Source organism: Nerophis lumbriciformis, linkage group LG36, assembly GCF_033978685.3.
Source record: "Nerophis lumbriciformis linkage group LG36, RoL_Nlum_v2.1, whole genome shotgun sequence".
NCBI lineage: Eukaryota > Metazoa > Chordata > Actinopteri > Syngnathiformes > Syngnathidae > Nerophis > Nerophis lumbriciformis.
In genome coordinates this window covers 11,806,304-11,820,406 of record NC_084583.2, presented here as the reverse complement: position 1 = coordinate 11,820,406, position 14,103 = coordinate 11,806,304, and the positions used below count along the sequence as shown (strand labels likewise).

General features: G+C 40.7%; 1 protein-coding gene across 1 annotated transcript in view; it reads right to left on the bottom strand.

Annotated features, from left to right (window-relative positions):
• Positions 1-1,971: 1,971 nt before the first annotated feature.
• Positions 1,972-14,103, bottom strand: part of LOC133576735 (F-box and WD repeat domain-containing 11-B) — a 58,367-nt gene continuing 46,235 nt past the window's right edge. Inside the window, exons 10-13 of the mRNA XM_061930067.2 lie at positions 11,699-11,809; positions 11,534-11,612; positions 8,442-8,606; positions 1,972-3,137 (exon numbers count right to left, since the gene is read on the bottom strand). Coding sequence (XP_061786051.1) covers positions 8,445-8,606; positions 11,534-11,612; positions 11,699-11,809 — 352 coding nt within the window. The 3' untranslated portion in view covers positions 1,972-3,137; positions 8,442-8,444. The remainder of the gene's footprint in view (positions 3,138-8,441; positions 8,607-11,533; positions 11,613-11,698; positions 11,810-14,103) is intronic.

The following is a 14,103-nucleotide window of genomic DNA, read 5'->3' as shown; positions in this document are numbered from 1 at the left end:
GTATCAAAACACGTATGGTATGTCAGACTTAGCTTTGTCGTGGTTTAACTCTTATCTTACTGACAGGATGCAGTGCGTCTCCCATAACAATGTGACCTCGGACTATGTTAAGGTAACGTGCGGAGTCCCCCAAGGTTCGGTTCTTGGCCCTGCACTCTTTAGTATTTACATGTTGCCGCTAGGCGACATCATACGCAAATACGGTGTTAGCTTTCATTGCTATGCTGATGACACCCAACTCTACATGCCCCTAAAGCTGACCAACACGCCGGATTGTAGACAGCTGGAGGCGTGTCTTAATGAAATTAAACAATGGATGTCCGCTAACTTCTTGCAACTCAACACTAAGAAAACGGAAATGCTGATTATCGGTCCTGCTAAACACCGACATTTATTTGATAATACCACCTTAACATTTGACAACCAAACAATTACACAAAGCGACTCGGCAAAGAATCTGGGTATTATCTTCGACCCAACTCTCTCGTTTGAATCACACATTAAGAGTGTTACTAAAACGGCCTTCTTTCATCTCCGTAATATCGCTAAAATTCGTTCTATTTTATCCACTAGCGACGCTGAGATCATTATTCATGCGTTCGTTACGTCTCGTCTCGATTACTGTAACGTATTATTTTCGGGTCTCCCTATGTCTAGCATTAAAAGATTACAGTTGGTACAAAATGCGGCTGCTAGACTTTTGACAAGAACAAGAAAGTTTGATCATATTACGCCTATACTGGCTCACCTGCACTGGCTTCCTGTGCACTTAAGATGCGACTTTAAGGTTTTACTACTTACGTATAAAATACTACACGGTCTAGCTCCAGCCTATCTTGTCGATTGTATTGTACCATATGTCCCGGCAAGAAATCTGCGTTCAAAGAACTCCGGCTTATTAGTGATTCCCAGAGCCCATAAAAAGTCTGCGGGCTGTAGAGCGTTTTCTATTCGGGCTCCAGTACTATGGAATGCCCTCCCGGTAACAGTTAGAGATGCTACCTCAGTAGAAACATTTAAGTCCCATCTCAAAACTCATTTGTATACTCTAGCCTTTGAATAGCCCCCCTTTTTTTAGACCAGTTGATCTGCCGTTTCTTTTCTTTTCTCCTCTGCTCCCCCCTATCCCTTGTGGAAGGGGAGACACACAGATCCGGTGCTGGCTGTCCGGGGTCGGGACCCGGGGTGGACCGCTCGCCTGTATATCGGTTGGGAACATCTCTGCGCTGCTGACCCGTCTCCGCTCGGGATGGTTTCCTGCAGACCCGACTGTGGACTGGACTCTTACTGTTATGCTGGATCCACTATGGACTGGACTCTCACAATATTATGTTAGACCCACTCGACATCCATTGCATTCGGTCTCCCTAGAGGGGGGGGGGGGGGGGGGGGGTTACCCACATATGCGGTCCTCTCCAAGGTTTCTCATAGTCATTCACATCGACGTCCCACTGGGGTGAGTTTTTCCTTGCCCTTATGTGGGCTATACCGAGGATGTCGTTGTGGCTTGTGCAGCCCTTTGAGACACTTGTGATTTAGGGCTATATAAATAAACATTGATTGATTGATTGAAAAGGTCTGTCTAAATTTTTGGCCTGTACACAGTATCAGTGCAGTGTCCATACACCCAGTGAGTGTGCCACACACTCACTGAGGTGTCATTCACATAACTTCCTTATGAGGATCCTGCTCAACCCTTTGCCTGTTTTGGTTTACTATTTGCAAGAATTAGTACATTAACTTCGAAAGGGCAGCATCTCTCCACTCAAAGCTTGCATAAGTCGGAATAACTATTAGGTAATTCAATGGAACACCGACAGAAAATTAAAGAGTTAATTCTGACCACAAAAAGTCTGGCTGCAAAGAACATATCCATGTTGGTCTCCGCTAGAAAATAAAATAAATGTTATTTAGTGCTGTCCTCCCACACTTTCTTTCCCATACGACATAACAATTAGACAAGCGTCCCAGTTACAATTGGCTCAACACTCACTGTCAAGTACTTTATTCACAATAAGGTCATTTTTCTTCTTTAAAAAATCATTTTTAATATACAACACAATTTTAGACAAGACAAGTCCGTTTACAACTAAATTTTGAGCCTCGGGAATTCCAGCTTCTCTCATAACCAAAGCGAGCACAGAGATGGAGTGAGCGGGACGGACAAACAGACGTGAAGTTAGAAGAAAGAAAAGCAAAAAAAAAAAAGAAGGGAGAGGACTAGTATGAATTTGTACTAACAAACAAAAAACATACTCGAATAAAATTAGAAAATAACTGTCATAGAAAAAAATAAGAGTTAAAGAAAAACAAAATAGCAGAAGTTGCTGTATCCATGGCAACCTCACATGCATGTCTGACACTTTTGCTGTTCTGCCAAGTCCACGTACATAATAAGCACACACTCACCTGTGTGTGTGCCCCCCGTACTCCAAGCTAGTGTGCATCTCTGGGGGTGGAAGGGGCGGGGACATGAAGCAGGAAGGGAAGTAGTTGTTGGGGGGGAGGTTAGATGTCGAGGAGTGAGGTGAGAGGGAAGCGTGCGAGGACACCCGAGGTCTCCAGAATGCACCTCCGCCTCATGCGCTCCCTCCGTCTTGCCCATCCTTCCTTCTTTTTTTCCTGGAGCTGACTAAAGAGTCTCTGTCTCCTGCGTCACAGCTCCGGCCATCCTCTTGTCCAGCTGTGCCGCTCCGTGTGCGCATTTTGCATGTGTGTATGTGTGTGTGTGTATGTCATCTATAAATAGAACTGTAAGCAAGTCCTTGTCTGTCCAGTTATTGGCTTGGGGTGGAAAAACAGAAGAGCAGAAGCTTTGTGAATTTTTATCGAGAGGGGGGACTTATTTAGGGTCTGTTAATACTGTCATTAGTGTATTTTACAAAACATAAATTAGTAGAAGGTGAAACTCCTGGGGAAGTGCCGTCGGTTCTATTGTCGAGCATCTGCGGCGCTGGCTGGAAAACGGGCACACGTTCAGAGGTTCTGTCTCGAGTCTGGAAGGAGGCGCGAGCGGGCGTGGAAGTGGACAAAGAGATGACAAAGAGGAGGGGGAAGAGATGGGCTCCTTTCCACGATGGACGCACCCATCAAGCCCAATCAGCTCCAACAAGAGAGGGTGCGGTGCATGGAGCCACCTGGGGGAAACAGAGACATAGTTCTGGTCTGCTTAGTGGGCACAAACACCAGCTGAATAGCATTCTTCACACAGATGTGCAGACTTTTGTTGAGTAACTTCAAGCGCGCCGGTAATTTTCCGGACCATAGGGCGCACCGGATTTAAAGGCACACTGCCAATGAGCGGGTCTAGTCAGGTCTATTTTCATACAAAAGGCGCACCGGATTACAGGCGGCATTAAAGGGGTCATATTATTATTAGAGATGTCCGATAATGGCTTTTTTGCCGATATCCGATATTGTCCAACTCTTAATTACCGATTCCGATATCAACCGATACCGATATATACAGTCGTGGAATTAACACATTATTATGCCTAATTTTGTTGTGATGCCCCGCTGGATGCATTAAACAATGTAACAAGGTTTTCCAAAATAAATCAACTCAAGTTATGAAAAAAAAATGCCAACATGGTGCATTATTTTTTTTAACATGCCTCAAAACAGCAGCCTGGAATTTGGGACATGCTCTCCCTGAGAGAGCATGAGGAGGTTTAGGTGGGGGCTGGGGGGGACGGGGGTGTATATTGTAGCGTCCCGGAAGAGTTAGTGCTGCAAGGGGTTCTGGGTATTTGTTCTGTTGTGTTTATGTTGTGTTACGGTGCGGATGTTCTCCCGAAATGTGTTTGTCATTCAAGAAAAAGTATTCCGTACATTAGGCGCACCGGGTTATAAGGTCGGGGTGGGACGGGGGCGTGGCTAAAAGGGGAGGAGTATATTTACAGCTACAATTCAACAAGTCAAGTATTTTATATATATATATATATATATATATATATGTATATATATATATAAGAAATACTTGACCTTCAGTGAATTCTAGCTATATATATATATATATATATATATATATATATATATTTATTTTATTATATATATATATATATATAAATATATATATTTATTTTATTTTATATATATATATATATATATATATATATATATATATATATATATATATATAAAATAAATACTTGAATTTCAGTGTTCATTTATTTACACATATACACACACAACACTCATCTACTCATTGTTGAGTTAAGGGTTGAATTGTCCATTCTTGTTCTATTCTCTGTCACTATTTTGCGAATCATGCTGAACACCCTCTCTGATGATGCATTGATGTGTGGCACGCACAAAAGTGCTTTCATCAAATGCACTAGATGGCAGTATTGTCCTGTTTAAGAGTGTCACAACATTGCTGTTTACGGCAGACAAACTGCTTTACGGTAGACAAAAACGTGACTGCTGTTGTTGTGTGTTGTTGCCGCGCTGGGAGGACGTTAATGAAACTGCCTAACAATAAACGCACATAAGAAACCAAGACCTCGCCCTCCATCATTCTACAGTTATAACGTGATTGGGCAGGTATGCTGTTTATATTGTGGGTTAGTCCGCCTGAATTTCGGGAGATTTTCGGGAGAAAATTTGTCCCGGGAGGTTTTCGGGAGAGGCGCTGAATTTCGGGAGTCTCCCGGAAAATCCGGGAGGTTTGGCAAGTATGAGATAAGTGCACTTGTTATTAGTGAGAATATACTTATTTTAAGGATTTTTTGGGTTCATTGAGGTTTTACTTGTTTTGGAAAGTCTTGACAAGCCAAATTTTCTTGTTCTATTGGCAGATAATTTTGCTTAGTTCAAATAAAATACCCCTAATTTTTGTATTTTTTTTTCTTGTTTTTGAACACTGACTTTTTGCAGTGCACTAACGGTCACATCAGCTAACCTGGTGGTGATCTTATAATATTTTTAACAGCTGACATTTATTTTGCTGCTCTCAGCTCCATGTTGAGCTCCAAGTTCAGTTATTCTGTCTACTTCCGTGGTAGCTTACAACCGGAAGATCGGCTGTTGTCATGCACATTTCTGTTGGATAGAGTGAATATGCTGACAACTGATCACTGTAATCGGCCTGAAATGTATTATTTAAATGTATTAGATTTATCAATCACATTCGTATAAGCCAGGGCTGTCAAACTCATTTTCATTGAGGGCCACATTGTAGCTATGGCAGCCCTCAGAGGGCCGCTTGTAACAACGAATGATATATGAATTTGCCTATGCATTTGATTATTATATAAATTTTTCACCTAAAATGTAAAAAAATCAGTTTTTTACAGTACACAACCAGCAACTCAATCACCAGAATTTTACTATAAAATGTGCAGTGTTTTTTGCAACATATTACGGTAAATGGAAAAACTTTACCAATGTTTTTATTTTATTCTGGCAACTGAGCTGCCAATTGTTTACCGTTAAAAAAACGGTGATACTGTTTAACCATTAACAGTAAAAATAACAACCATAGATCTTACAGTAATAACACTGGCAGCTCAGTCGACAGAATTTCCCGTAAAAAAACAAAAGTTTCAATTTACAGTAATATGTTGTAAAACCTTGCAAATTTTACATTAAAATGTATTGTCATTTTTACAGTGTACAATTTGATGGATAACTTGCTCTAAAACCATAAGTCAAGCAGAAATTAAAGTATTTTAACAAAATAAAATGTTTGGAGAGTATGATAATATATTTTTTGCTATATTGGATAATATTAAAGATTTAAAAGGTATGCAATGTCATGCGGTACCTGCATTTTTTTCCTGTTAAAATGGAAAGAACAAATACATTTAGTAAGAAAAGATAAAGTACTTTATTGACGCATATTATTTCAAGGCCTTTGTGTTTTATGTGGCCCCAGGGCCTTGAATTTGACATCCCTGGTATAAGTCTTATATTTTTTGATGGGGAAAGTTTGTTTTGAAATTCCATCCATCCATTTTCTACCGCTTGTCCCTTTCGGGATTGCGGGGTGTGCTGGAGCCTATATCAGCTGCATTCGGGCAGAAGGCGGGGTACACCCTGGACAAGTCGCCACCTCATCACAGGACCAACACAGATAGACAAACAACATTCACACTCACATTCACACACTAGGGATCATTTAGTGTTGCCAATCAACCTATACCCAGGTGCATGTTTTTGGAGGTGGGAGGAGCCTATCCCCAGGTACGGTACATGTCTTTGGAGGTGGAAGGAAGCCGGAGTACCCGGAGGGAACCCACGCAGTCATGGGGAGAACATGCAAACTCCACACAGAAAGATCCCGAGCCTGGGATTGAACTCAGGACTACTCAGGACCTTCGTATTGTGAGGCACATGCACTAACCCCTGTTCCACCGTGCTGCCGTTTTGAAATTCCAACGTTTGGAAATTAATCAGCGTCATAGTACTGGAATTGCTTTGCTTTGAAAAAATATGTTCAATGGAACGAGATAACCGATCTGAATATTCTGAACTCCTGTTTAGTGGCACAGAATAATGAGGAGAAACTTATTAGAACACTCCAATTTGCATCAACTGCTTAAAGACGAGTTGCAAATTTCAGTTCCGCATAAACAACGTGAATTCTTAAAGGGGAACATTATCACCAGACCTATGTAAGCGTCAATATATACCTTGATGTTGCAGAAAAAAGACCATATATTTTTTTAACCGATTTCCGAACTCTAAATGGGTGAATTTTGGCAAATTAAACGCCTTTCTAATATTCGCTCTCGGAGCGATGACGTCACAACGTGGCGTCACATCGGGAAGCAATCCGCCATTTTCTCAAACACCGAGTCAAATCAGCTCTGTTATTTTCCGTTTTTTCGACTGTTTTCCGTACCTTGGAGACATCATGCCTCGTCGGTGTGTTGTTGGAGGGTGTAACAACACGAACAGGGACGGATTCAAGTTGCACCAGTGGCCCAAAGATGCGAAAGTGGCAAGAAATTGGACGTTTGTTCCGCACATTTTACGACGAACGCTATGCTACGACAGAGATGGCAAGAATGTGTGGATATCCTGCGACACTCAAAGCAGATGCATTTCCAACGATAAAGTCAAAGAAATCTGCCGCCAGACCCCCATTGAATCTGCCGGAGTGTGTGAGCCATTCAGGGACAAAGGTCCTCGGTAGCACGGCAAGCAATGGCGGCAGTTTGTTCCCGCAGACGAGCGAGCTAAACCCCCTGGACGTCTTGGCTCACACCGTCCCTTATGCCACCGAAGATGATCAAGAGAAGAATATCGACCCTAGCTTCCCTGGCCTGCTGACATCAACTCCAAAACTGGACAGATAAGCTTTCAGGAAAAGAGAGCGGATGAGGGTATGTCTACAGGATATATTAATTGATGAAAACTGGGCTGTCTGCACTCTCAAAGTGCATGTTGTTGCCAAATGTATTTCATATGCTGTAAACCTAGTTCATAGTTGTTAGTTTCCTTTAATGCCAAACAAACACATACCAATCGTTGGTTAGAAGGCGATCGCCGAATTCGTCCTCGCTTTCTCCCGTGTCGCTGGCTGTCGTGTCGTTTTCGTCGGGTTCGCTTGCATACGGTTCAAACCGATATGGCTCAATAGCTTCAGTTTCTTCTTCAATTTCGTTTTCGCTACCTGCCTCCACACTACAACCATCCGTTTCAATACATTCGTAATCTGTTGAATCGCTTAAGCCGCTGAAATCCGAGTCTGAATCTGAGCTATTGTCGCTATAGCTTGCGGTTTTATGCGCCATGTTTGTTTGTGTTGGCATCACTATGTGACGTCACAGGAGAATGGACGGGTGTATATAACGATGGTTAAAATCAGGCACTTTGAAGCTTTTTTTAGGGATATTGCGTGATGGGTAAAATTTTGAAAAAATCTTCGAAAAATATAATAAGCCACTGGGAACTGATTTTTAATGGTTTTAACCATTCTGAAATTGTGATAATGTTCCCCTTTAAGAAATCAATGAATCGGGTATTCTATCCATCCCTTGGGTAGCGATGCATGTGAGAGTAGAAAGTCAGCTGACATGCCGACAGATGTGGGGACATTCCTGAGTGCTCTTGATTTCTAACAGTGCGAGCACAGATGGAAAAAGCTCTTCACACTGAGGGAAGGCCAGATGTGCGTACAGTGGAGAGTGAAGCACACGCTCTGGAATCATTCATTGACGGGCACATTTGTATGGAAACATGGAACATTTGACACACTTGAAAGGGATCAGCGTTTAAGTTGGCAGTAATTCTACACGGCTGAAGAAAAAGAAGAAAAAAGCAAATTACTCGAACTAGTTCGGATCGCCTGTTTGAGGCGAGATGATTTAAGCTACGGTGAAGACATGCTTACGTATCTTTTTCACCAGATCAGCAGAAAAAAGAACATCTTGAAGACAGAGGCATACTTCGACCTAAATCAAACGGCTGTCTACATACGTGTGCGTGCGTACCTGCTATCTAGAAATGTACGTATAGGTGCGGGAGGGGGATCGTCCTTCTGACTGGCCATTGGTCAAAACGTTCAAGAAGTCCCAGATCAGAATGGTGTCGTCGTGAGAGCTGCTAATGATCTGGAACTCATCAAACTGCAGGCGGAACACGCGGCCAGAATGCTCCTGGAACAACAATTACAACAATACACTGTCAGACATTAAACAAGATCAGCTACTATTAGGTAAACCTGCACAAATATACAGTATAGTACAGGGGTGCACATTAGATAGATAGATAGTACTTTATTGATTCCTTCAGGAGAGTTCCCTCAGGAAAATTAAAATTCCAGCAGTAGTGTACAAAATTGAGATCGAATTTAAAAAGTAAAAAGTAAATAATGGGGGTATAAATGGAAACAAAATAGAAAAATATAAAATATTACAATAAGAATAACAATAAAAAGCAACAATGAGAATAAAAATATAACAGTAAAATAAGAATATAACAAGAGAAACTAGGCAGTAGTTACCATGTTATGAAAAAGTATTGCACTGTTATTGTTTTGCACCCCCGGTTTTTTAGTCTTTTAGTCCTGCACTTGGGATGAAGCAGTCTAGCACTGAACAGGCTCCTCTGGCTACTGATAACGCTATGCAGAGGGTGACTGGCATCATCCAGGATGCTCACTAGTTTTACGTCGGTCGCGAGCTACCGGTCGATGGTGGAGGGTGTGTCAGTTGATCACCAGCCGGGCATTAAAAAAAAAAAAAAAGACCTAAAAATTTGCGATCATCAATCTTCACTATGACGTCACTTTCGTCACTTGATTGACATTCACGGCACCCGGGGGTCTTGTGAGATGACGCTGGCTGCTGCCAGAGCATTATTAAGAAAAAATGACCGACAGAAAGGCGAGAAACACTTTTTATTTCAACAGACTCTCGCGCCGTACCTGCCGTCAAAACTCTAAAGACCGACTGCAGAGTTCCTGTCTTCACAATAAAAGCGCTGCTGCATCCTGCCTGCGCTAACAAAACAAGTCTCGGAAAGCTGGCGGGCTCGAGCTAGCAAGCTACGGAGTTTGCCGTCAAATAGAGATGTCCGATATTGTCCAAATCTTAATTACCGATACCGATATCAACCGATACCGATATATACAGTTGTGGAATTAACACATTATTAGGGATGTCCGATAATGGCTTTTTGCCGATATTCCGATATTGTCCAACTCTTTAATTACCAATACCGATATCAACCGATACCGATATCAACCGATATATACAGTCGTGGAATTAACACATTATAATGCCTAATTTGGACAACCAGGTATGGTGAAGATAAGGTTCTTTTAAAAAAAATTAATAAATTAAAATAAGATGAATAAATTAAAAACATTTTCTTGAATAAAAAAGAAAGTAAAACAATATAAAAACAGTTACATAGAAACTAGTAATTAATGAAAATGAGTCAAATTAACTGTTAAAGGTTAGTACTATTAGTGGACCAGCAGCACGCACAATCATGTGTGCTTACGGACTGTATCCCTTGCAGACTGTATTGATATATATTGATATATAATGTAGGAACCAGAATATTAATAACAGAAAGAAACAACCCTTTTGTGTGAATGAGTGTGAATGGGGGAGGGAGGTTTTTTGGGTTGGTGCACTAATTGTAAGTGTATCTTGTGTTTTTTATGTTGATTTAATAAAAAAACAAAAAACAAAAAAAATTATAAAAAAAACAAAAACGATACCAATAATTAAAAAAACGATACCGTCAATTTCCGATATTACATTTTAACGCATTTATCGGCCGATATTATCGGACATCTCTACACATTATTATGCCTAATTTTGTTGTGATGCCCCGCTGGATGCATTAAACAATGTAACAAGGTTTTCCAAAATAAGAGAACAACTTCAACTCAAGTTATGGAAAAAAGTGCCAACATGGCACTGCCATATTTATTATTGAAGTCACAAAGTGCATTATTTTGTTTAACATGCCTCAAAACAGCAGCTGGGAATTTGGAACATGCTCTCCCTGAGAGAGCATGAGGAGGTTGAGGTGGGGAGGGGGGGATAGGGGGTAGCGGGGGGTGTATATTGTAGCGTCCCGGAAGAGTTAGTGCTGCAAGGGTTTCTGGGTATTTGTTCTGTTGTGTTTATGTTGTGTTACGGTGCGGTGCGGATGTTCTCCCGAAATGTGTTTGTCATTCTTGTTTGGTGTGGGTTCACAGTGTGGCGCATATTTGTAACAGTGTTAAAGTTGTTTATACGGCCACCCTCAGTGTGATCTGTATGGCTGTTGACCAAGTATGCTTTGCATTCACTTGTTTGTGGGAAAAGCTTTAGGTATTATGTGATTGAGCCGGCACGCTAAGGCAGTGCCTTTAAGGTTTATTGGCGCTCTGTACTTCTCCCAATGTCCGTGTACACAGCGGCGTTTTAGAAAGTCATCAATTTTACTTTCTGAAACCGATACCGATAATTTCCGATATAACATTTTAAAGCATTTATCGGCCAATAATATCGACAGTCCGATGTTATCGGACATCCCTACCGCCAATGTATTTCTTGTAAAGTGTATAAAAACTAGTATGGAAGCTGGACAAATAAGATGCCTAAAAACCAACCACTTTCATGTGGTATTGGACAGAAATTAGTACTTTCTTTCTCCTCCATTTGAAAATGTGGACGTTATCATCACTACTGTCTGATCCCAATCAATGCAAGTCATCAGAATCAGCTAATACACCAACTTATATTCTTGTCTTCATGAAAGAAAGGAATCTATATGTTAAACATACTTGTATTATCATTAAACACCTTTAACTTGTTAACAAAAACGTCTCTTTCATAAATAAATACATATAAATTATATAAATGAATGAGGTAGATCCCCTCTACTTGGTCAATTTAAAAAGTAGCTCGCCTGCAGAAAAAGTTTGTGCACCCCTGGTATAGTATATAAAACATGTACAAGACAAATACATACATTTTACAAAGACAATGATGGTCAGTTTTGATGATAGCGCTATTCTTTTAACATGTTTATTAATCTTGCTGTACTTTGCAGTGGTTGAGAAGTCCATTGCATCACTCACCACTAGAGTTCGCAGGCATAGTGTGCTTGCAGGGGCTCGCGGGTCCAGCGCTGCCTGCAAGTCCCACACTTTAATCTTACTGCAGAGAGAAACATGACACGATGTTAAGGCACAAAGTACGAGTGGTATAGAAAACAAAGGTGCTTGTTCGGAGAGAAGACTCACCCATCATAAGCGCCACTGACAATCCTCTTGTTGTCGAAGCGAATGCAACGCACAAGCTCTTCATGGCCCTCCAGCACTCGCAAACATGCGCCACACTCGATGTCCCATAACCTGCGGCGAGAGGAGCGCCATGATAATTTGACACTTTTAAATGGCATGATAAAAAAAAATTAAAAAAAAGAGTCTTTCCATTGTGTGCTTTCATGTAGGGCTGCAACAACTAATCGATTACATCGATTATAAAAATAGTTGGCGATTAATTTAGTCATCGATTCGTTGAATCTATGCTATGCGCATGCGCAGAGTTTTTTATTTATTTATTAACCTTTATTTATAAACTGCAACATTTACAAACAGCTGAGAAACAATAATGAAAATATGTATAGTGTCAGTATGCTGTTTTTTTCAATAAAATACTGGAAAGGATAGAAATGTAGTTTGTCTCTTTTATCCGATTATTAATCGATTAATCGAAGTAATAATCGACAGATTAATCGATTATCAAATTAGTTGTTAACTACAGCCCTACTTTCATGACATGAGCCTGGATGTACATTCATCAAACCTCAAAAGCGTCTATTAGGTAACCAGACTGATCACGCCATAAGACCAACAACTACAAACCCCGTTTCCATATGAGTTGGGAAATTGTGTTAGATGTAAATATCAATGGAATACAATGCTTTGCAAATCCTTTTCAACCCATATTCAGTTGAATATGCTACAAAGACAAGATATTTGATGTTCAAACTCATAAACTTTATTTTTTTTTTTTGCAAATAATAATTAACTTAGAATTTCATGGCTGCAACACGTGCCAAAGTAGTTGGGAAAGGGCATGTTCACCACTGTGTTACATGTCCTTTCCTTTTAACAACACTCAGTAAACGTTTGGGAACTGACGAAACTAATTTTTTAAGCTTTTTAAGGTTCTTTTCCTCTTTGGTCCAGAGGACACGACGTCCACAGTTTCCAAAAACAATTTGAAATGTGGACTCGTCAGACCACAGAACACTTTTCCACTTTGTATCAGTCCATCTTAGATGAGCTCAGGCCCAGTGAAGCCGACGGCGTTTCTGGGTGTTGTTGATAAACGGTTTTCGCCTTGCATAGGAGAGTTTTAACTTGCACTTACAGATGTAGCGACCAACTGTAGTTACTGACAGTGGGTTTCTGAAGTGTTCCCGAGCCCATGTGGTGATATCCTTTACACACTGATGTTGCTTGTTGATGCAGTACAGCCTGAGGGATCGAAGGTCACGGGCTTAGCTGCTTACATGCAGTGATTTCTCCAGATTCTCTGAACCCTTTGATGATATTATGGACCGTAGATGGTGAAATCCCTAAATTCCTTGCAATAGCTGGTTGAGAAAGGTTTTTCTTAAACTGTTCAACAATTTGCTCACGCATTTGTTGACAAAGTGGTGACTCTCGCCCCATCCTTGTTTGTGAATGACTGAGCATTTCATGGAATCTACTTTTATACCCAATCATGGCACCCACCTGTTCCCAATTTGCCTGTTCACCTGTGGGATGTTCCAAATAAGTGTTTGATGAGCATTCCTCAACTTTATCAGTATTTATTGCCACCTTTCCCAACTTCTTTGTCACGTGTTGCTGGCATCAAATTCTAAAGTTAATGATTATTTGCAAAAAAAAAATGAACCCAACTGAATATGGGTTGAAAATGATTTGCAAATCATTGTATTCCGTTTATATTTACATCTAACACAATTTTCCAACTCATATGGAAACGGGGTTTGTAAATCGATGCGGAATCATAAGCAATACATGTCTTGGTAAGGGTTTAAATGACTGAATAGACCCTGAACGGGACAAGCGGTAGAAAAAGGATGGATAGTGCTAAGCCTGTCGAATAAAAATACAGTTGAACCTCAATTTACAAACCCCTCATTGTATAATCTTTTCGATCTGTGAGCCACCGACCGTAATAAAATACGTTTTGACAAACAAACTGTATCTTTGTTTACAAAAGTTTCATCCACACACTGCGTGCCTCACAGCGCAGTCATTCTATGCCTGGCAGCACAGCCATTGTGGGCGGGCTGATTGCTGTTGGTGCTCATTCAGACCGTGTTGCTGTTAGCTACTGTGCTATGTTCTACTTTGTAAATGTCATTTAGCCTTTTTGCAACATTTTTATATTTTTTTCATATTTTGTTTTATATATTTTTAAAATATTTTTTTCATTTTTATTTTTTTCAATGAGTCCAAAGAAAGCGATGTGTGGTTTGAAACATTTAGGAAGTATCCACAGTGTTCTCGACTCTGACTCAACGCCCCTCTACCATGGCACGCAAAAAAAAGAACCGACAATGGGTTGTACTTGTATAGCGCTTTTCTACCTTCAAGGTACTCAAAGCGCTTTGACACTACTTCCACAT